This window comes from Dufourea novaeangliae, unplaced genomic scaffold (genome assembly GCF_001272555.1).
Source record: "Dufourea novaeangliae isolate 0120121106 unplaced genomic scaffold, ASM127255v1 scaffold43, whole genome shotgun sequence".
NCBI classification, from domain to species: domain Eukaryota; kingdom Metazoa; phylum Arthropoda; class Insecta; order Hymenoptera; family Halictidae; genus Dufourea; species Dufourea novaeangliae.
The window spans coordinates 235,244-260,393 of NW_015373922.1; the positions used below are offsets into that span (position 1 = coordinate 235,244).

The 25,150-nt window shown below is 35.4% G+C and overlaps 1 protein-coding gene across 1 annotated transcript in view; it reads left to right on the forward strand.

Annotated features, from left to right (window-relative positions):
* Positions 1-110: 110 nt before the first annotated feature.
* The window catches only part of LOC107194498 (endoribonuclease Dcr-1), a 29,561-nt gene continuing 4,521 nt past the window's right edge, over positions 111-25,150 (forward strand). Inside the window, exons 1-19 of the mRNA XM_015584140.1 lie at positions 111-203; positions 276-391; positions 510-669; positions 751-1,046; positions 1,106-2,034; positions 2,120-2,298; positions 2,854-3,005; positions 3,107-3,248; positions 3,329-3,559; positions 3,653-3,832; positions 17,821-18,034; positions 18,105-18,277; positions 19,019-19,197; positions 19,341-19,594; positions 19,653-19,798; positions 19,883-20,806; positions 20,883-21,455; positions 21,915-22,146; positions 23,873-24,093. Coding sequence (XP_015439626.1) covers positions 144-203; positions 276-391; positions 510-669; positions 751-1,046; positions 1,106-2,034; positions 2,120-2,298; positions 2,854-3,005; positions 3,107-3,248; positions 3,329-3,559; positions 3,653-3,832; positions 17,821-18,034; positions 18,105-18,277; positions 19,019-19,197; positions 19,341-19,594; positions 19,653-19,798; positions 19,883-20,806; positions 20,883-21,455; positions 21,915-22,146; positions 23,873-24,093 — 5,361 coding nt within the window. The 5' untranslated portion in view covers positions 111-143. The remainder of the gene's footprint in view (positions 204-275; positions 392-509; positions 670-750; positions 1,047-1,105; positions 2,035-2,119; positions 2,299-2,853; positions 3,006-3,106; positions 3,249-3,328; positions 3,560-3,652; positions 3,833-17,820; positions 18,035-18,104; positions 18,278-19,018; positions 19,198-19,340; positions 19,595-19,652; positions 19,799-19,882; positions 20,807-20,882; positions 21,456-21,914; positions 22,147-23,872; positions 24,094-25,150) is intronic.

Consider the following 25,150-nt stretch of genomic DNA (forward strand, 5'->3'; position numbering starts at 1 on the left):
AAACAAGTCAAACCGATCTTCTTGTATGATTGCAGTTGCTCTAGCCTAATCTTAAAATTTGAGTACATACTATTTGCGTAGCACAACTTAACAGTATACCTACTGTTTTGGTTATATTGGATGCTTAAGAAATTATAGATTCCATGGCATTTCCACTAAATGATCAAGTTTATATAAAATCTTTTACACCTAGGGAGTATCAAGTAAGAATTTTTAATTACCCAAAAGGGGTATTATGTCAACTTAATATTTATGTAATATTTAAATTGTTACAGGTAGAATTGTTTTATATTGCTAAAGAGAAAAACATAATAATTTGCTTGGGAAAAAATTATGAACAAACCTTCATTGTTATAAAACTAATTCAAGAATTTGCTACGAATAATAGGAGGTAGTATTACACTTCAAGCAAGTGTTTTTATATATATTTAATATATTCATTTATGTTTCTTTATTGCAACATATGTACTCACTGAATACTTTTATAAATTATTGTTCAATTAACTTAGACTATTAAGTGATGGAGGAAAACGATCGTTATACATATTGACAGATGTGGAAAAGTATAAAATAAAAGCAAGTTACATACAGCAATTAACAGATTTGAAAGTTTTGCTATGTGATACATACTCAACTACAGAATTTATGGAAAAATATGAATCTTCCCATGTAAGGAATATCATCAATGTGTTTTTATACATCTTTCATTTTTATTGATTTTTATTTTTATTTATAATCATTTTGTTATAGGTATTAGTTACAACTTCTGAAATATGTGCACAGTTATTAGTAGAAAAAAAGATCTTACCACAACAGATGAATCTAGTCATTGTTGATGAATGCCATAAATCTATAGATGATAATAAGCTAATATTCATTTTGCAAATGTTTTTATCTTGCATCAGTGTTCCTAGAATTATTGGATTAGCTGTACCATTATTTAATTTAACTCAAGAACCTGGAAGATTAGGGCTTGAAATAGAAAAAGTAGAAGCTACATTTCAGTGTGAAGTTGAAACAGCTAGTGACATATTGTCGGTATTACGGTAAGTGTAATAAATCTAAAAGTTATATTTTAAATTAATTCTAGTGACTTTTACAATAGCTATAGCCCTAAACCTAAGGAATACATAGTGGAATATTCTGGAAATGAGAAAGAAGAATTATATAATACTATTGAAAATTATGTGCTACATGTTATTGAATTTTTACGTGATCACCGTCATGACCCTACAGAAATATATACTGAAGAATTTTATGAAGATATTCAAAAAATACCTGATCCAACAGGAAAACCCATTGAGATGATGCAAGATTTTTTGCATGTATTAGAAACACTTGGACCATGGTGTGCAGATCGTGCTGCTCTTGCTCTTTTAATTTTAACAGAGAAACTGAAAATAAAAACTCCTTACGAAAGACATTATTTGTTACTCAACATGGTAGCATCTGTTTTTCTGAAAATACGTGCTCTGTGTGATAATGCTTTTGAACGTTTATCTGAAAAGGAGAGAATATACAAATACAGTACGCCAAAAGTTCATCGTCTGCTGCGGGTTCTAAAGACTTATACTCCATATTATAACAAATATATGGATAATGTTTATAATAAAATAAAGAATGAAAGTAATTTAAAAAATTTAGTGGTAAATAACAAAGAAACTTCTATGAAAGATAATTTTAGACAAGTTAGAAAGTCAGACTGTAATTGGAAAAATAATGAAGATAATTATAAAAGATCACCCAAATCTGATCGTCATGTGCGTGGAGTTACAGATCCTGACTTACTATGCGGAGTGATTTTTGTGGATAAAGCATTTGTAGCAAAAATTCTGTTCTATTTATTACATGAAATTTCTGTGCATGATGAACAGTTACATTTTTTATCACCTCTTTATACAATTGAGAGAATTCCCGATGACACTGGTTATTCAAAAGATATCGAAGTGGAACATAGAAAACAGGAAGAAGTTTTAAAAAGATTTAGAGTACATGAATGTAATTTATTAATTTCAACTTCAATTTTAGAAGAAGGTTATTATATATTTATATTTCTACTATGTAATTCTTTCCATTACTCATTTATGTATGGCATCTCATAATATTTTATTTACATTAGGTATTGATATTCCAAAATGCAATTTTGTAATGAGATATGATTTTCCAAAAACTTACCGCTCTTATGTACAATGTAAAAGTCGAGCAAGAGCTATGGATGCGTTACATGTATTATTAGTACCAGAAACAGCATCAAAAGAATGTGTCCGGAAATTGGCACAATACCATTATATAGAAAAGGTATAAAATTATGGTATATGATTATTCGTTAAACATTTTATTCCTATTCCATAAAAAAATTTCATTACTTACATGAAGTAGATTTGGTATTCTACATGTTTGAAAGTTAAATACAATTCAATTTATTCATAACGTTCAATGTGTATCAATTTCAGTATTAGCCACTTAACTCGTCAGGTACTGAATAGAATTTCGCTTTTTTCTCTATGCGACTAATTCACCTCAATTATCAACTCTTGTATGGTAAATCTTGAAAGATTTTAGTGTCTCGATTGATGTATACCCTATTCCATATATTTGAATTATTCTAAGAATGTAGTGACCGTAATATGAATGATGAAGTAACGCAGTGAATGATTACTACTAGCGGAGTATTATAGACCAATATCGTTATAATATAACTTGTTTTGATCGCAACGAAGGACGTGCAAACCAGTATGGTGCATGAATCTTTGGCCTGAAGGGTTAATGTGGTTCATTATCAATCTTAGTGCATGTTATCATTACTGTCTCTGTTACTTAGAGTTTTTAATAAAAGAATATTATGTTCTGTAGATATTGTTACTGAAATGTTCTAATAATGAACCTACTGAGGAAGAAGAAAATGAAGCAGACATATATGCTCCTTTACTTCCACATTATAAACCACTTGATGGAGATGATGCACCTTCAGTAACATTCAACTCTGCCATATCATTGGTAAACAGGTAGCGCAATATGATGATTGCATGAAGAAAATATATGTACTTTTAATATTGTTACACAAATTTATAAATTTATTTGATGTTAAAACATTTTATCTGTATAGATATTGTGCAAAATTACCTAGTGATACTTTTACAAGATTAACACCAGAGTGGTCCATTAAGAGTATTAATGTAGACAACACACATATGTATACATGTTCTTTACGACTACCTATAAATTCTCCAGTAAAATATATTGTATCGGTAAATAATTTTCTTATAAAAATGTAGACATGTACTATTTGGCTTTCTTAAATAAGGAAACATTTAAAATTTTATTTCAGTCATATCCTATGCCTAATAGGGCCATGGCAAGACGGATGGCCGCATTACAATTATGCGTAGATTTACATAGGAAGAATGAAATAGATGATAACTTACTACCTATTGGAAAAGAAAATTTTAAAGCTAAACCAGAAGATGCAGAAGTACCCGCACTTCCCGATGAAAGCATAGTGGATTTTTCCGAAGCTCGGCCTGGAACAACTAAACGTAGACAGTATTACTATAAAAAGGTTGCTTTTTAATGTTAACTTATTATAAATTAATGTTTTTACATTTTAAAATAGGTTTAGTTTTTATTTTAATATAAAAATACTATTTTTCAGACAGCTGAGGCATTAACGGACTGTAGACCAAAACCTGGAGTTCCTTCCTATCTATATCACATTAATATGGTTTTGAGTTGTCCTTTACCTGAAGAACAAAATACCAGAGGTCGACGTATTTATCCCCCTGAAGAATCAGCTATTGGTTTTGGTATAATAACTTTGAAACAAATTCCGAAGGTAATATACAAATACAGGTAGGTCTCGATTAGTGTGAGTAATAAATCCCAGAAATTGATCGCGTTATTCAACTTCGTACTATTCGAATACTTGAAATACAAGATTTGCTTCTACTTTAAAGAAAATATACAATAAAAAATTGTAAATATGCCTTTTTATATGTATTTTATTAAATTATAATGAAGAAAGACACGCATAAAACGTTAACATAGTACGCGAAATACGTTAAGTAACTTCACTGATTATGTAACACAACGCTGGGCAGAGTACGGGCTCCTCACACGTCTGCATTCCCCCTTTTGTCTCTATTCCCCCATGGTGATGGTCAAAGTTGGGCGTTATTCGAATTAAATTTTATTCGAATAAAAATTCGAATAAATTTTTCGAATAATCTTCGAATAAAACGAATTTATTCGAAAATAAGGAATAGATTTTTTTCAAAGAAAAATTTATTCGAAGGATCCAGCGAATAAATGTTACGTCATCGGCGACACCATAGACATATATTTCCCATTAGAAAGAGAAGTCTGTGACTCTATGTATTATCCCCTTACTCTACTGTCAACCTCATCCCTACCATAAGACCGCGCAGTCTATTATATATGGCTATGGGCGACACGCACATCGGCGCATACGTGCATGAGTGAAATGTGAGTGCACATTGAATTGTTCCACATTTTCAAATTCATACGAAAGAAAGACAGTAGTTTTGGCTTGTCGAAAATTTGAAGGTAATAGTTTTATAATTGTGTCATAATGTGCATTACGTTAGAAACGATGCAATTATTAAATTACCCATAGTTACGTTAGAAACGACATAATTATTAAAATACTCATAGTTATGACAAAGTGGTGCACTTATTACAAGAAATACAATAGAAAATTTATTTAAAAAGAAACGGAGATATTGTAAATGTTAGAAGGTCGAGTTAAAAGAACCACTTTATAGCTAAGTATACGTTATCAATCGTTAATCGCTATCTCGATAAGGGTTCCCCTTATCGCATCGTACCCCTCGGGTTCCAATCCATGGATGGGAAGCGGTGTCGTTTATTCCTGACTTTTATTTGCTGCAGCGTTATTCAGAGTAACGAATAACGAATAAATCCGGGGACTTTATTCCAGAATTGGGCAAATTTTATTTCGTATAACGAATAAAGTCCCGGGATTTATTCGCGAATAACGAATAACGATTTTATTCGACGAAAAATTATTCGTTATTCGTTATTCTGACTAACTCTGCAGTGAATAATAAAAGTCAGGAGTAAGCGACGCCGCTTCCCATCCATGGATTGGAACCCGAAGGGTACGATGTGGTAAGAGGAACCCTTTCTTAAGATAGCGATTGACGGTTGATGCGCCGATGACGTAACCTTTATTCGAAACTTTTATTTGAAGATTATTTGAATAAAATTTTATTCAAAAATGTATTCGTATAATGCCCAACTCTGCTTTATTCGTTATTTGAAATAAAATTTGCCCAACTCTAGTAACGGCAGTCAATGGTAGGGACAGGTTTTAGCTCTCGAAAGCTAACTTTGCCCACCGCTGATGTAACAGAAGTTCAGAGACTGTTTATGCGTCGTCTTTACGAAACAGAAGAAGTTTAAAGACCGTTAAAACAAAAGACTAACTGTTTCCACAGTTGTACCGAATGAAAGAAGTCTGGCGAACCGCGCATTAACTGAATTTTTGTTTGTATGAACCCACCGTAGGCAAATATATTTGAGTATGTCCTGGAAAAATGGGAAGTTCCTTGGGTTGCCAACGACCCATACTGCCTACGAACGGTTCAATACCATCTGGTATCAATTTATAGTTCGTACCAAATCGAATATGGCACTATTTGAACTCGTATTAATCGAGACTTACCTGTACATAAATTTCTAATACAATTAGCTTAATATAACGGGCCCAATTTACGCCAAATCGACCACTTTTTAACTTGATGTTAGGGATTTTGTTCAAAATGTTGTAGTCCACACGAAATTGGGGGGGTGGGGCTATTATATCATTTTGCTGATATCGTACTTGTTTAAAAAATACAGGCCGTCAAAGTTTACAATTTTTGCCTGTTTTAGTGAAGCCGTGATGCATTTATGAATTTTTATCTTGGAAACTATTTGTCGCATTGAGTTCATTCTATCTTTATTTCAATCTAGAAGGTTTTGGCCTATTTAAATCAATTTTGTTTAAATTGAAAAATCAGTTTAAGAACATAGAAAATTAAAAACAAATTGTTGTTTTAAAATTTTTTTCCAGAGAATCGAGTATAAACAAATTTGAAAAAAATGTGTGCGTATTCCTTCGAATCTTACCTATAAAATAAGCTGCTTTTGAAAATGGAGATGTCATAGTGCTCCTCCGAGCTACATATAGTGATTTTATTGGGCTGTCCCATATGTCGTTACCGGGTTCGATGTGTTTCGAACGTTCTCGTCTTTAAATCGAAGCGGATCCGAGAAGTTTTCAGAATGTGCGAGTATGTGCGCGAACCTTCCACGTAATGGGTATAAATTGGCGCGGCCATAACAGGGAGATTAGTAGAGAACGAAAGTGCAGCAATGTCATCTGGGAGCTATCATGTTATATGAACACCGGCTTAACACCTCTTCAACGGAGACGACTAAAAAGATCAACATTGCATTCGGACCAGGTACTACTAGTGATTGGACAGTACACTTCTGGTGTAAGTGCTTCGATAAAGGCGATATAAGCTGTGAAGGCCAACCCCGCTCTGGTCAGCCAACGACGAAGACGATCTACGCGGCCAACTCGAGTTTCGCCCGGATTCTAGTACGCGAGATTTGGAGAATGCTCTTCGGCTACCTCGTAGTGTCATCGCTCGCCACACGAGTCAACGCCTCACGCGTTGACCAACCATGATCAAGCCGCTCGTTTCAGCATTTGTCAATGTTTGTTGCCCCGCCAGCATCGGCAGGGATTTCTTAAGGAAATTATGACTGGAGATGAAAGGTGGGTACTCTACGAAAATAACACACGCCACTCCTTTTGGCTTCTACGCGGCAAAGTCCTGCCAGCCCAACCAAATCTCGATCCACACGGTTGGAAATTGATGCTATCGGTCTTTTGGGACTCGCAGGGAATGCTCTTCTGGGATGACTTGGAACCACTTTTTCCTTAGCGAAAATGTTCTCTGTGGCTTTGTTCACGAGTTATTAACGAAAAACCCGGACAATCAGAGCGTGAGTTTGCCAGCCAAGTTCCCGCGCTAGCGGTGGCTACGTGCTACGCTTGTATTATGAGCGTATAATAGCAAATAAGAAAAACATAACAAATCGAACTTTTTATCATCTTTAGTTTGTCATTTAAAGTGACGAATGAATGAAACATAAATGTAAGAAAATCATCTGTAACGTAAAAGGACGAATACACAATTAATTCTTGAACAGAATCTTTAAGAAGTCAGAAGAAAAATGTAGGTACGGAAACTTGTAGAATTATTGCCGGGAAAAAGTCATATATAGCTTGCGTTAAATTAAAAAAATAATAATCAACAATATATTGAATAGAACTCACCCTTTCGAAAATTCACCTGAAGCTTGCAGACCTGTGTTAGTAGGTCACTGTACAGATCCTAGTCATCGTCGCGGTTTATGGCAGGGTATCGCCCAGTTTGCAGGTGATCGCAGGTATACCTCACCAGTCGAAGTTAAGGGTTGTAATGTAAAGTGCGTCCGGGTTATTGCACCGAATACGAAATTCACTTCACTGCTCGACCGCTAACACTGATCAGCCGACACGATCACTTAATGTATTTTTAATCGAACGTCTTGTTCCTATATTAGGAAAATTGGTGGTCCAGAAACGGACCGATTGTTTTCAATTTTTCACATGTTTTCAATTAATTCTCCCGTGAACTGAACATCTCTGTCGCCCGATTGCTTACCGACTGATAGAATTTTTCCGAAAGGGCTTCGTCTACCCCCAAGTAGTTTCTTATCGTTACATTGTGAGTTCACTTCCACCGTGGCAACAAGATTTAGGTAAAAAGAAACCAGCGTTCTAGGAAAACACGTGCTTTGCAGAAGTGCAACGAACGAACCGTCGTGCAGTTTCACTGAAGCCGTGGCTCCGTTAATTTATTGCCAGGATACCCATTGCTTCGAGATAGAAAGCAGAAACTACGTTTTCCTCGAGGAGCATGAAAAAAAATTTCACGGACACATGTTGAGTTGACGTTGCTTGGCCCTGTCCGAGTACCTTAGCAGAGACGGGAGCGGACGTTTCGCTACAGGACGCAGGGAACTTTTATACCTACAGACTGAATTTCAACCATTTGAGAAATCAACCAGCATCGCATACCGTAACAGTAATATCTAGGAATCGTAAAAATGCAGTATGTGTTTAATTATACGTGCGAAAGTACTCCATCTTATTCAAAATATGAGGAAACCACTCCAGATCATTCCAATGAGATGAAAAACAATATCGATAGGAAATCATAAAAATAAATCATCTTAAAATAACATAAGTATAAAAAACAAAAAAAGGATTAAATATTTAATTATTTAATAATTAATTATATTATAAATTGTAATTATATTATTTTTTTTATATTTGCGTAAATTATAAATTATCATTGACACTTTGAGATTGTTTTTAACCTCATTGAAATAATCTGGATTGGTAGCGGTACAGTAATCGACCGTAATAGCGGAACGACAGGTACTTTTACAACCTAGGGCTGTTTTCACCCCTTCAACGTGGATCAGAGCAGCTAAAATCAAATACGTATCAAATATTTTTATGAGAACTACAATCTCACAGAGTTCTATAAAAATCGGCAATTGTCAATTCGGGATGTTCCCTTGTGAGTCCACGTCTGCTACGAGGTCGAAGCAATTAGGCCGTAAATAACCGAAACGTCCGCTCCGGCCTCTGCTAAGGTTCTCGGACAGGGCCAAGCAGCGTCAACTCAACATGTGTCTGTGAAATTTTTTTTCCTGCTGCTCGAGGAAAACGTAGTTTCTGCTTTCTATCTCGAAGCAATGGGTATCCTGGCAGTAAACTAAGGGAGCCCCCGCTTCAGTGAAACTGCACGACGGTTCGTTCGTTGCACTTCTGCAAAGCACGTGTTTTTGTTCTTAGTATCTTGTTGCCACGGTGGAAGTGAACTCACAATGTAACGATGAGAAACTACTTGGGGGTAGAGGAAGCCCTTTCGGAAAAATTCTGGTAGACGGTTAGCAATCGGGCGACAGAGATGTTCAGTTCACGGGAGGATTACGCAATGTTCTGGTGGTACGGACAAAATAACGGATATGCGGCTGATGCTGTGCAAGCGTTTGGCTACCTAAAACATGTGATAAATTCAAACCAATCTGCTCGTTTCGAGGCTACCAATTTTCCTAACGTAGGAACAACACGTTCGATTAAAAATCCATTAAGTGATCGAGTCGGCTGATCAGTATTAGTGGTCGTGCAGTAAAGTGAACACGTACTCGGTGGAATAACCCGGACGCACTTTACGTTGCAACCCTTAACTTCGGCTGGTGAGGTATACCTGCGATCACCTGCTGACTGGGCGATACCCCGCCATAAACCGTTTCGGTCATGGATGACCAGGATCGGTACAGTGACCTACTGATACAGGTCTGCAAGTTGCCGGTGAATTTCCGAAAGGGTGAGTTCTATTCAATTTATTGTTGATTTTTATTTTTTTAATTTAACGCAAGCTACATATGACTTTTTTCCTGCAATAATTCTGCAAGTTTCCGTACCTACATTTTTCTTCTGACTTCTTAAAGATTCTGTTTAAAAAAATAATTGTGTATTCGTCCTTTTACGTTACACATGATTTTCTTACATTTATGCTTCATTCATTCGTTACTTTAAATGACAAACTAAAGATGATAAAAAGTTCGGTTTGTTATGTTTTTCTTATTTGCTATTATACGCGGTTTCCTGGGATGCATGCCGACTTGCTTATTTGGAGCTTCATAGTACAAGCGTAGCGCGTAGCCACCGCTAGCGCGGGAACTCGGTTGGCAAACTCGCGCTCTGATTGGTCGAGGTTTTTCGTTAATATCTCGTTAACAAAGCCGCAGATAACATTTTCGCTAAGGAAAAAGTGGTTTCAAATCATCCCAGTAACCCCTCATTTCCTGGAAGAGAGACATTTTTGAGACACCCTGTATCTCTTATGCCGACTCACGATAGTGCGCGATGCAAGCAAGCGAACGAACTTGTCGTGACAGAAGCGACACACGAGCCGAAAAACTAAGAGAGCTTCCCCGGTTTGGACAATCGGTTTATAAGTTCTTCCCCCATTCCTTTATTGAAGAACGTGGAAGATACGGGGTAGCAACAAGCTATTTTGCGTAAGAGAATTCTTGAGTCGTCGTGGCGGTCTTTGGAAATTGCTGATGTTTCCGTTCCGTCGGTCAACGTCTCGAGGAAGGTCGACTACGTGCGTAGCTTTCACGTGTCGCTGAATTCACGGTTCTCGTTCGCTCTTTGCGTGTAAAGGTGGTCGGAAAAAAGATGTAGACAAAAGAGGAAATGAAACTACAGAATATAACAGTGCAAACGAACGCCTTTGCATGTAGGAAATTTAGATGCAGCACTTCTTTAAATGTATATAAAAAAGTTCAAAGAAACCCTCCTTTGGGTATAAATGACACTACTGAAACGGGTCTACGTACACGAGACCTGTTGATATTTTTCTTAGACCTCATTGAAGTAATATGAGGAGCGAATGGTACGATCGGACGACCGTAATCGTCTTCAATGGCTCATTGCGCAGTTATATAATGTTGTTAATATCTCCATTTTTAAAAGCAGCTTATCATATAAGTAAGATACTCACATTTTTTTCAAATTTTTCGATACCCGACTCGGTAATTATACAGAATAAGGGAGTCATCTTCCATTTCAATGACCTTGAAATATGTTGTCCGGGTCATCATTCTGGACAACTTTTTCCTAATATACAGGGTGTCCTACCTAACTCTGCCACCCTCAATTATTCTCTTATTTGTCACGGTACAAAAAATGGTTTGGGAGAAAGTTGGTGTATTTTAGGGGGAAATTAAGCTATGAGATTGAAGGCAATCTCAAGGACATATCTTCTGAGATTTCTCTAATGGTATCGCTTTTTAAATGGTATGCCCTATTTTTTTGTTTGCCATTAGAAAGAGGAAATCAAAACATATCCAACAATGTATCACACTATGGGGTGACAACATTTTGAACATACACTAAAATAATAAATTGTGCGACTATGGCGTTTATTTTGTCTCTGCAAGTCATTTTCTGTAAGCTTCCACCTCAACCAGTTACGTGCGAAATTTTCAGCCCAAGGTCATTTGAAGGTCATAGTGTGATACATTGCTGGATACGTTTTGATCTTCTCTTTGTAATGGCCAACAAAGAAATAGGGGATTCCGCTTAAAAAAAACGTCACCATAAGAGAAATCTCAAAAGACTTCAGTCTCACAGCTTAATTTCCCCCCTAAAATACACTAATTTTCTCCCAAACCATTTTTTTTGTACCATGACAAATAAGAGAATAATTGAGGGTGGCAGAGTTAGGTGAGACACCCTGTATATATGTATACAAGCTGTCTCAGTTACCTTGACCACCTCGAACAATGACTTAACTGTACACTTTATGAAAATTTTGAGGCGTGCAACTTAAATGGCGTCAAGGGGCAGCATACGGTACTTTTGTTGTGGGTGGAGGGATTTCAAAGATTTCAGAGATTTCAGGGTCACCTTGAGTTTTTTTAAACGGAATTACCAGGGGTGTGCGGGTACCCTATACATCTCACGGGATTCCCGAGACTCGGGTCGGGTCGGGCGAAGTCGGGCGAGAGCGACCGGAATTCCGACAGTATAAATCGCATCGAGATCCCGACAGATGTCGGGTCCCGAATGATATTTTCTAGAATTTTTCCGTCTAAGGGCAAAAAATTATACTATACGATACGATGCCATATTGAATCTTCAGGTTCATAATATGAACTATAAATGCTAAATAAGTTAACGATTCCAAGTACAGGCAGATATAATTTATAATAATATTATATATGCTTGTATGTTGTATGATAGATTAAATGTCCCTAATACTGCCACTTTATTTATTTTACTTAATAAAAACATAACGTACGAAGAAATGTTTACTGAAGATTGTATTATTAACCCTGTCCAACCGCAGGATTCCATTTGGAATCATTAACTTATTTAGCATTTATAGTTCATATCATGAAACTGAAGATTCAATGTGGCATCGTGACGTATAGTATAATTTGTTGCCATTAGACGGAAAAAGTCTAGAAAATATCATTCGGGACCCGAAGATATTTTTCGAATATGTTTCGGGACCAAAATATGTTTTGAGACCCGACATCTGTCGGGATCTCGGTGCGATTTATACTGTCGGAATGCCGGTCGCTCTCGCCCGACTTCTCCTTTTTTTTTTTTTTTTTTTTTTTTTTTAACGTGAGGGAATGCTGTTTACGCACACCCCCGCCCTCCCCCGTGTGGGAGGAGTGGGCGGGGGTAGTGTGGGACTCTTCCCCAATAGGGCTATGTGCCCAGGGGAAATACCCACTAAACCACTCACGGTGGCCGGGCTCGGCGCTATACGGGGAGGCACCGGGCGGGATCTCTTGCGAACACAACCGGTACCTCCCCAGCGCCCACTCCGCCAGAAACGGCAGAGCGCCCTCTCTGTGGTGGGGGAAGCGGAGAGCTCCCCCCGCCCCCCACCGGACCGCGGGTGCCACAGTCCCGCGATCCCAACGGTCCCTTTTAGTCGCCTCTTACGACAGGCAGGGAATACCGTGACCGTATTCTATTCCCCGGTCCACAGGGATGGTACGCCCGACTTCTCCTGACCCGTCCCAATCCCAAAATGTCGGGTACCCGCACACCCCTGGGAATTACGTATTTTTTGTACCATAGATGAATAGAGTATCAAATTCTAAGTAAATATATGTTGTTGATCTTCATACGTCCCAAACCTAATAGTTAACGAGATATTTACAAAATACTTTTAAATACGTAGGACTTACTATCTGGAAGCTATAGGTACTTGAACTGATGTCCTTGAACTTCATACAGCGATTTCAATACAGTGATTATATTGTAAATATCTCGTTAATTATTAGGTTTAAGACATATGAAGGTCAACACATTTTTAGTCAGAATTTGATACTCTATTGATCTATCGTACAGAAATAGTTAATTTGGTTTAAAAAAATCAAGATGACCCGGGAAAATTTCTGAAATGTCTCCACCCATCAAAAAAGCACGTATTTTATAAGATGTGCCCCTTGATGCTACTTAAGTTCCACGCCTCAACATTTTTTTAAAGTGTACCGTTAAGCCATTATTCGAGGTGACGACGTTTGTTTTTCTTTTTCAGTTTTCGAGATATTCGCAAAAAAATGTTTACTTCTATGTATATCGAATGCTAAGTGTTTGTTAAGATTTCCTCTCAAATTAAGGGTAAATATTTATAGTATTTGTGTATTATGAACATATATACGTTATGAAGTAAAAACGTGTTCATTTACTCAAACATACCTGTTCCTGGCACCCAACATCCGACCGTAAACCACTCAATGTTAACCACGCACCCAACATCCCACAAAACACAAGTTTAATTATTAATTAATATCTAAAAAAAAATGGAAGAGAAGTTTCTTTGTTGGACCCCAAAGGATATCGTGTCTGTGTCTTATGTTTGGTGGGATATTGAATGCGAAGTTAACACTGGGTGGTGATGACCTTGAAATTACCTTAAACTCTAGAAGTGTTAAATTTACTCTAAAAATTTGCAATTTACTTATATAATATTTTCCACAATCTGATTCGTCTCTTGAAACCATTTAAATTACGTAAATAATATTTCTCGTATGATCACAGATAAAGAAAATATTTAGGCGGCATATTTTATGCTGTCGTAGTATTATGTAGCTTTAAACTAACTTGTTTTGCGAATATCTCAAAAACTGAAACAAACCGACTATTATATATATAGCAAAAAGTTGTTCAGAATGATAACCTTGACAACATATTTCAAAGTCATTGATAACAGGTGGCTTCCTTATTCTGTATAATTACCCTCACTACTCCGGAAAAAATGTTCAAAACAACAACTAGTTTATAATTTTCCATGTTATAAAAATGATTTTTCAATTTAAACAAAATTTGCTTGAATAGGCCAAATCTTCTAGATTGAAATAAACGAAGAATGAACTCAATACGATCAAAAGTTTCCGAGATCAAAATTCATAAATTCACCACGGTTTCACGAAAATAGGTAAAAATTCTAAACTTTGACGACCTGTATTTTTTAAACAAATGCGATACCAGCAATTTAAGGCCTTAAACCCCCCACAATTTTGTATGAATTACAATATATGTATTTCATTTTGAACAAAATCCCTGACGTTGAATGCAAAAAGTGATCGATTTGGCGTGAAATGCTTCAACGTGTAAAATAAATATGTAATTGTGAAATAGCTTAGATGACACGTAAAAGCTTTGCTGATTAGGGGTATGTACTTTAATATCACAGAATGTATCAACTGATAAAAAATTAGTCCTCTTTTCGTTAAAATTATAGAGATTATACAAAGCAAGTGGATAAAGTAAATAAAGGTTTCTAAAGTGAGAGGAAAAATCGGCGCTTTTTTGAACACAACTATCAACATTAATATTACGTGTTGTGTAATTTGGGGTGTTTTACGATATAAGCTCGTTCGTCTTGAAGCCTTTTTCACCTACTCATTATCTGTACTGATCTTCAGAGATCACGATGTTTTCGAACTTGGACTTTTGAATATACACACTCATGGTAGGGATGAAGTTTGCACTAGAAAGAGAGGACAGTGACTTGAGTAACTTTCCTCTCTTTCTATTGGGGCTGTTGGTGGGCAATTCTCCTATGGCTGTAGTGGAGACATTACATGCGTGCAGCATTCCTTCTCCTCATTGCCCTCCAGTCGCTTTCTCCCCTCTCTCTGCGATGTACGAGCAAAATGGGTCATTCCACGCGAAATTGGATACCTTTTGGAGCACCATTTTGGATTTTGTTCCAATTTGGATATGTTGTAGTCTTTATCGATATATAAACGTATCTCGAAGAATTTTTGAAAATTTTTTAAATTGTTGATTTTACAGTTGCTTGAAATGTAGGGTCAACCTTTTTTCAATAAATCTTAACTATTGAACTAACAAACTGATCAAAATGAGCTTTGCGGGTACTTACAGTGGAGACAAGAGTACCAAATAAAAATTATTTCAGGTAAAAAAGATTTTTTAATCATTTATTTTGCAATTGTTTTAAATAAATGCCCTGCTTTTATACTGCCGAACTATTTCAATATTTGAAACAAATGAGGATATAGCTCTATTTGTTCTCTTTATTGGCATATCTTCAAAAATATGGACACTTTAAAATTGGCCGTATGAAAATTAATTGAAGTGAACGTAGCGTCGATTCACATTGGGTCGACCGGTCGAATAATGAATTATTTGTTGAACTAATAAACTTATCAAAATGAGTTTTGTGAATGCTTATAGTGGAGACATAACAGTACCTAATCAAAAGTATTTCAGTTACAAGAACATATTGTTTAACCATTTATTTTGTAATTGTTGTAAAGGAATGTAATATTATGATAGTAGGATCCACTTGAAAAATTTGAAAAAAAATTGAGGATATAGTCCTATTTGTCTTCTTTACGGACAAATTTTAAAAAATTTGGAGACTTTAAAATTGGCGATATGAAAATTGATAGAAGTTAATTTTCATACAGCCAATTTTAAAGTGTCCATATTTTTGAAGATATGTCCATAAAGAGAACACATAAGGCTATATGCTCATTTTTTCAAATTTTTAAATAGTTCGGCAGTATAAAAGCAGGGCATTTAAGTTGTGCAAAAAAGGACTCGGTGCTCGAGCAGTGTCCTACACCGACAGCCCGCAGACTAGAGCAGAATAGGAAGAATACCGGTACTATTCTCGCCCGACAATATTGCACGCACATAGCGTCGTTGTCATACAATTCTCTTTGTTGCAACCAACCAACAAATTCTTATCGAACGCGCATCGCGTTCTCGTTCCGTATTAGTTATTGTATATCGTCAAATAAACGTTCTAAGTGTTCGGTCTGTCATCGTACTTTCTCGCGTGTGTTCCTTGGACTCGAGCAAGAATCCTCCTTCACCCTCCACGCTCAGCGCTGAGCGATCCCAGCAATTTCAAATCGAAATTTGCGGCAAGCAGCCCATTTCGAAACAAACTGAAATAATTTTTATTTGGTACTCTTATGTCTCCACCGTAAGTACCCGCACAGCTCATTTTGATCAGTTTGTTAGTTCAATAGTTATGATTTATTGAAAAAACGTTGACCCTAAATTTCAAACAGCTGCAAAATCAACAATTTAAAAAATTCTCAAAAATCCTTCGAGATACGTTTATATATCGATAAAGACTACAACATATCCAAATTGGAACAAAATCGGAAATGGTGCTCCAAAAGGTATCCGATTTCGCGTGGAATGACCTAGAGAGGGATTACACCAGCGCTACTTCTGTCCTTCGGTCACGCTTCATCCCTATCATAAGACCGTGCAGTCTATTATACATACAGTACCAGACAAAAGTATTCGTACACCCTTTAAAACGGAACAACTTTTTTAAAATTGGTCCAAATGACTTTGAGTTCTTTTGTGAAGTTAGGGACATTATTTTACTAAGATTAGCAGGATAATGGGATATGGTTAAAAAAATGGGGATGCTCTATTGAATTTGCTAATCTAGGGACTATAAAAGCTTGACTGAAAGTACTCGAAACAAAGTGTGCGAAATTCACCATATAAACAATGCAAGAAGGCCAGGTAGAGATAACATGGAGTTGTTTCTTAGTTTCCACCTAGACGAGTAACTAGTTTGATTAGGTTGCTGATTTCGTTTTTCTGGAAATTGAGTTTGGATTACGAGCTGCAGTAGTTAAAACTATGCATCGACAAGCAATTAGTCTCATTTGAGATCATATATACAGGGTGTTAATTTTAACTCGAGCACCCAAATTATTTCCGCTACTATTGAAAGTAAGAAAAAATGACTAAATATGATGTAAAAAAACTCTTGCGAAGGTCATTTTAACGGTTTTTTTAAGGTTGTCGTATTTTTTTTTGCATATTAACATGTATTTTTTATAACGCGATATGGTAATCGGCATCAAGGTGAATTCAACGACTTGCACATCATATCCTTGAAGTGACCTTGAAGGCGAAGAAATCAGCTTCAGTTTGCAGAAAGTAGAAATAAATAAACCTAATAAATAAAAAACATTTTATCACCACCAGATGCACGCCTTAAAACCATGTACTTCCTATTTAGTCATTTCTTCTTACTTCCAATAGTAGCGGAAATAATTTAGGTGCTCGAGTTAAAATTAACACCCTGTATAGTTCGCGGGGTGTATGCTTTGAAATGTCAAGCAACACATGATGAGAGAAACAGTGCTTAGTTTACGAACATTACATTAATAGTTCAAATATTATAGAGGCAAGTGTACGTCTTACCAATACGTATCACTTCGGTTTTATTTCAACCCAGATAGCACATAACGGCCAATGACGCCTCGAAGACGGTTTAAAGGCGCCTTAGACCTAAAATAGCCGTAAAAGGGGCGTCTCCAAGGCGTCATGTGCTATCTGAGAAAGGTTCACAGTTCTTCGACTTGTGAACAATAGGCTGGTAAAGTTGATGTTTTAAAACATATAACACTGTTTTACAAAACAATCCGGATCATTATGTATTTTTCGCAGTTTTATCTAAAAGAGAAAAAAAGAAATCAATCAAAAGTTGATTAAAAACTACTTTCATACCTAATCTAGACTAGTTTTTGATATATTTCACCGAAACATATTTAATTTTACACTTTGTATATTGCTTAATTATATGTATATTTAGCATTAATATTTAATTTGTTTCATTGCAGCTGTGTCCCTTTCCTATCTATACTAGGTCCGGAGAAGTTCATGTAAAGTTAAAGCTCAGTAAACAGACTGTGATTTTAAGCGAAGCGCAGACAGAGAAAATAGCTACTTTTCTTTATTATACTTTTACAAATGTATTAAGATTACAACAGTATTTAATGCTGTTTGATCCAAATGCTTCTGAAAATTCTTATATGATTGTACCTGTAAAATTAGGTGATCATGAATATACTTAAAATAACTAATTTAACTAAAGAAAATGACTAATAACATTATATTTTTATAGATAAGGAATCTAACGCTATTGTAGATTGGGAATTCTTGGAGTGTATATATAAAAATCGAAATTCAGTGCCAACAAAGATCTCTGAAGAGATCAGACGAGACTTCAAGTTTGATGCATCCAAATATCATGATGCAGTGATTATGCCTTGGTATAGAAGTCAGGATCAGCCTCAGGTAATTAGTTATATCTAGTACAATGTATTATATTATAATGTACAGGTTGTCAAGAAATTACATGTCCCGGCTACCATTGCCGGATTCTACACCTTCGATTCGCAAAATTGACCTTGACATTGAATTTGAAGGTCAAATGTTTTTATCATTGTATTATGTTCTGCTCATCATGAGGATAAAAACTCTTGAAAAATGCTGTTAAAGAATCATACATTTTCAAACTGTTTTTATTTGTAATATATTGAATCTCGCAGTCATATACATACAACTCAAATATCATGCTATTGGCGAAGCAGCAGATTCGAACTATCGAATGCTGAACGTCAACGATCTGGGGTCGACACTGGTCATTTAAAGAAGTGAAACAATGTTATGCAATGCCTCGTCGAGAAAAGCAAAGTATCTTATGGCTCACAGTCAGTCAAATTGAATATATTACAAATAAAAGCAGTTTGAAAATGAATGAAACTTCAACAGCATTTTTCAAGAAGACGGTTGAGTTTCGACCCATGGTTCCTTTCAGACTTTTTATCCTCACGATGAGTAGAATATAATGCAACGACAAATACATTTGACTTTCAAATCCAAGGTCAAGGTCAATTTTGCGGCAACGTTCTTACCTGTATCTCCACCAAATTGAAGGTGTAGAATCCGACTATGGTAGCCGCGACATGTAATTTCTTGACACCTTTTACTAAAATACACTTAAGTTAAACTTTTATTTTTTTATTCATATTTCAGTATTTTTACGTTGCTGAAATTTGTTCAAATTTAAATCCCAAGTCTTCGTTTCCCGGTGATGATTATAGTACATTCGAGGAATATTATCTTAAAAAATATGGTATACAGATACAAAATGTTGTTCAACCTTTACTGGATGTAGATCATACATCAGCTAGATTAAACTTCTTGACACCTAGGTAAATATTCAAAAATGTACATAAATATATTAATGTATATACACTTACGTATAAATTTATAATATAAATATGGATATGCGTGTGAATATGATTATGAATACATAGGAGTTAGACATGTACATTTCTTATAAAATCCATTTTAGATACGTAAATCGAAAAGGCGTTGCCTTGCCTACGAGTAGTGAGGAGACAAAACGCGCAAAACGCGAAAATCTAGAACAAAAACAAATTCTTGTTGCAGAGTTATGCGCAATTCATCCTTTTCCAGCTTCATTATGGAGACAAGCAGTTTGTTTACCTTGTATTTTATGTAGAATCAATGCTTTACTACTTGCCAATCAGATACGATGTCAAGTTGCGCAATCCATAAATTTAGGACGAGAAAATTTAGATTCTGGTATGCATAAAATTATGCGTCCAATTAAAAAACTGATATTAATTAAGGAATATTTTAGATTTTGAGTGGCCGGCATTAGATTTTGGATGGAGTTTAGCAGAAGTTTTAAAAAAATCAAAAGAATCTGAAAAAAATAAACTTGCTAAAAATGAAATGGGACAAACAAATTCTTTACATAATACAGCTGATATAAAATATGAAGATGTACCTGAAAATATGACAGATAATTTGAATACGTATAGCAAAGAAAACGTAAGTGAAGAAATTTATGAAATTCAAACAACGAAGGATAATGCAATAGAAACAGAACCACAAATATCAAACGATGAAAATGAATTTGAAATTGGTACTTGGTCAAATGATATGGCAGTGAACTCGATAGAATTTGGAACTAACGATTTAAATGTCTTATCAAATGATTTTAATTGGAATGGTATTCGATATGGTTCTCCCGCATGTGAGTCAGATTTTGATGGCTATGAATCAGATGATATTTATAGTGATGGGTTTGTTGATACTTCGGATGAAAGTGAAGACGAAAACAGGGGACTGCGTATATCGTATGTGGGAGAAAACGTTGCTGAAGCTGTAGAAGATGAGAAACAAATGTCTAAACAAGAAATCAATAAAAAGATTTTGGATCTATTAGAAATCGAAAAAAGAGCGGATGACAGTTTATGGACATATACAAAGAAGAACGAAGAATCGTTAATTGAAGAGCATAGACAATCTCATTACGAATTTACTAAAATCAAAGAACAGAAAATAATGGAAAATGGATCTTTTATATCCTGTAATAACGATATTGTAATTACAAGAAAGAATTCAGTTAATGGATTATCTGAAGGAATCAAGTCGGATTGTAAGCACAAAGCTTATATAGAAACAATTGTTGATAGATTCAGTAAAGAAATATTAAATACCATCAATTTACAACCAGTAAAAAAAGATTCTAACAAAGTAGATTTTACACATAATTTGGATAGTAATCTTTTTAGTTTTGACTATCAACCTGAATTAAAAAATCATCCAGGACCAAGTCCCAGTCTAATATTACAAGCTTTGACTATGTCCAATGCAAACGACGGCATTAATTTGGAACGGTTAGAAACTATTGGAGATTCATTTTTAAAGTATGCTATAACTACTTACTTGTATTGTACATATGACAATATTCATGAAGGCAAACTTAGTCACTTAAGATCTAAGCAGGTATCCAAATATACAATTTTAGTGATTTCTGTTTGATATAATTATTTATGTCTTTAATCATAATACCAATTTTTAGGTCAGCAACTTAAATTTATATAGATTAGGAAGACAAAAAATGTTAGGTGAGAGCATGATTGCCACAAAGTTTGAACCACATGACAATTGGTTACCCCCTTGTTACTATGTTCCAAAAGAACTCGAGCAAACATTAATTGAATCTGGTATTCCCTCTGCTTTATGGAACCAAGCCGGAATTCCAGTTTTACAAACTGTAAATCCTACTGATATAAGTCAACTTGTTCGAGAAACCGAACAAAAATTGGGCATCATGAAGAGTGAACTTAATCGTAATGAAACTATACTTTCGAACAATTTAGACAAATTTCGTTGCTTTATACCTTACAATTTAATCACTCAACATAGCATTCCTGATAAAAGTATCGCAGATTGTGTGGAGGCATTGATTGGATCATACTTGATTGCTTGTGGTCCTAGGGGTGCGCTACTCTTTATGGCTTGGTTAGGGATTCATGTCTTACCCACAGAGGAAGTCTGTATAGTACAAGAAACAGAACCGGAAGAAAGAATTCCTGGTAGTACACCTAATATAAAAGGAACAAATGAACAAGGCCAAACAACATGGGCACAGGTAATTATAACTAATTAAAGCTAATTAAAAATATAACTTTGAATTACATAGTATGAGGGTTGTTTGGAAAGTAAGGTAACAAGTGTTCTTGTAAATAGATTAGGTTGAAAGCTTAAATATCTTATAGAAATATTTAATTATATATTCAATTGCATACACTCTTGCCACTGCAGGTACTTCTTGCTGTCAATTCTTCATAAATTTTACGAACAGGTACTTTTTTCGCTATCAAAACGAATAACTACACGATGTTAAAATAGTACAATAAAATCATCACCCCGTAATAACAGTTCCATTTCAGCAACTTATACATAAAATTGAAAGAACGTACTAGCAACGAACAACACGACGTTCGAAAGTATAAACAATAAGCTACATCTTGAAAATATATGCGCAGTAGTACCTTCTTAGACAACCCTCGTATTCGGAAAGAGATCTTAAAAAAGTTTGCTTTTATAGATTCGTTATGGAACACTAGAGGAACCACAAAATCCGTTACTTCGGCACATTCCTGATCCAGAACGAGAGTTGAAATTGTTGCTTGATGGTTATGATGAGTTAGAATGGAGCATAAAATATAAATTTCGTGATAGTAGTTACCTGTTACAAGCATTTACTCATGCATCGTATCAACCCAATAGACTAACAGATTGTTATCAACGTTTAGAATTTCTTGGAGACGCAGTTCTAGGTAACAAATAGACTTCATTGTATTTTTATATGTGCAAGATTTTCCATGAAATGTGGTGTAAGTGTTGCTCGGAAATTTGTTGACTCTCCACTGACTTTCAAAAAAATTTTTCTAAAGCTTTTATCTTCTTTCACTCGTTCATCTCTTTTTCTCGTTACCTTCATTAGTCGAACAAACACTTGGTAGTCAACAAAATGAATGCAAAATTTTATTCACTGTCTTCTGTAGTTGTAGTACATAAACTGCATGACGCGATTGTATAAAGGAGTACTGTATACAGTTAGCTATACAATATAGTAATGCGATTATAAAGAGCAGTGTTTACGATTTTGCAATCTACTTAAAAAATGTTCTCTGCGGTCGTTTGAAACTTTAGTAATTCGTTCTTTTATACATTCTTATCATTACCAGTATTTACAACAGAACTGTTTATTTAGAAAAAAGTATGTACATCAAATAGCTATTTCTTCAGACCTTAGTTATAGATGGCGCTAAATTTGTTGTTGAATGTTTTTAGTTCGATTCTCTACAATTACAATTCATAAAAATGTAATAGTGTAAAAGATGGGCTTGATCAAATAACGGGATAACGTGCCTCAAGAGCCAATGGGGGGACAAGTTTTACATATAAATTCCTATAAGCGCGGCTCCGTCGCTACTTCAAGTACCTACTCTAGCAAAGTTATTTAGCTAACTGCCTGTTCTTGTTTTTTCTTATACAAGATGTAACAAAAATATTGGAAGACCCGGAAATGGGAGACTCGTGAGGTGATTTGAAGCAAGTTTTTCCTTAGCAAAAATGTTTTTCCGAGGCTTCGTTAACGAGATATTAACGAAAAACCCCGACCAAAAAGCGCGAGTCTGCCAGCCGAGCTCCCGCGGTAGCGTTGGCTACGCGCTGCGATTGGTAGGGAGCTCGGCCGGTTCGGACTCGCGCTCTGATTAGTCGAGTTTTTTCGTTAATATCTCGTTAACAAAGCCTCGGATAACATTTTTGCTAAGGAAATACTTGTTTCAAATCACCTCAGGAGTCTCCAATTTCCAGGTCCTTCAACATTTTTGTTACACCCTGCCCTGTATATATACGTGCAAAATCAACGCTGCCAAATGTACCAGAAACGAACACAGTGGAGTCATACGACTAATTAAAATATATTTTTGATTTATGATATAGTAAAGAATGATCATTGGAAATGTCGTTGAAATTCATAGATATCATTTTTATACGCTATTAAAATGTATTAGTGGGTGTTTAGTACCAATTAGTAATATTATGCTTTATTGACTAGAGAGTCAGGTATGAACCACCTTAAACCTTTGACGATGTCTCGACGCTCAGTCCCTCTTTCTTCTTCGCTCGCTGTCCTTTTCCGTGCCGGCAAAATACAAAAACAAGCTGCTGAAGCTCGGCTCAAAATAGACGAGGCGTTAAAGTCTAGATCGTCTTTGATGACTACGCGCGTGGGGTGCTGAGTTTCGCGCATACAACAAATTTATACTCTACTTGTGATGAACATCTATTAATAGAAGTAGAAAAATAATCGGTCACAATTATGCATTATAGTACACCATATCATACAACTTTAAAGTTATATTCGTGTTTTTTTTATAATTTATGTGCAGTCGTTAAATTCGTGAATTATGAAATTTTATAGCGATACTTACACGGAGAAATATGCATATTTTTATGTCTTTGGATGTAAAATATAGCAATTTATGATTCCAGATTATTTAATAACAAGACATTTATATGAAGATTCCCGACAGCATTCACCAGGTGCTTTAACAGATTTACGATCAGCCTTAGTTAACAATACAATATTTGCTTCGTTGGCGGTTCGTTGTGGATTTCATAAATACTTCCGACATCTTTCTCCTGGATTAAGTGCTGTTATAAATCGTTTTGTTAGAATCCAAGAGGAAAATGGACATTCCATTAGTGAAGAGGTAAGAGTTTTGGGTAAATATTTAAGGGGGTCGTCTCGTGTAAACGATAAAAAAAACAGATTCTTTTCAATTCGTATCAAGAATAACGAAATTGCGAAAAATACTTCCTTTGTTAGTTATAAGCGTTTAAAAATTGACCCAAATCATAGCAATCCGCGCGCACGGAGTGTCAACGGATCACCGCTCATCAGGGGCATACAGTCACTTTAAAGACTCAACAACGTGCAGGAAAAGTCGGTAGAACAGCTGTTTACTTACCCCGTAGAAGATGTCGATAACTTGTGTCCGCGGTATTTGAGTCGAATCCACCTGTATCGCGTTAACTCTGATTACTCGATAAAATTCGCAAAAAATGTAAATATCTTCTAACGAATATTATCGAGTAGAGAGGGTTAATGCCCCCTCTAGTTGTCACGTATCACACACACAGAAGTCGTACACCACAGAAGTCGGCAAAAAGTCTCCACACACACTGAGCGATTGTCCCGACCGCGAAAAATGTTCACACACTGCGCGATTAATTACACCCGCGAGCGGTTGCTCCGTTGGGTTTAACATTGTACACGTTACACAAAACTAACACTCAAAATAATTAATTTATAACTATTTAACACTAATTTTTAACCTACACTAATTAATTTATAACAACTATTTATACTAATTTTTAACACGCTATAATTAATAAAACCTACAATATTTAATAAAACCTGCAATAATCAATAAAATCTACAATACTTAATAAAACCTACAATAATTAATAAAATCTACAATACTTAATAAAACCTACAATAATTAATAAAATCTACAATACTTAATAAAACCTACAATAATTAATAAAACTTACAATAATTAATTTGCACTATTTATAACGATGACATACACGACACTACTAAATAGTCACGCTCGATAGGATAATATCTTTATTCCTGAAATATTGAATATGGACTTACTGTATGTTTTATGTGCATTGCACATTTTATTACCACTTCGATCTTACTCCAAGTGTTTGAGGTTCTTGTATCCGCAAAAAAATAATATGCAATTAACATGGATCATA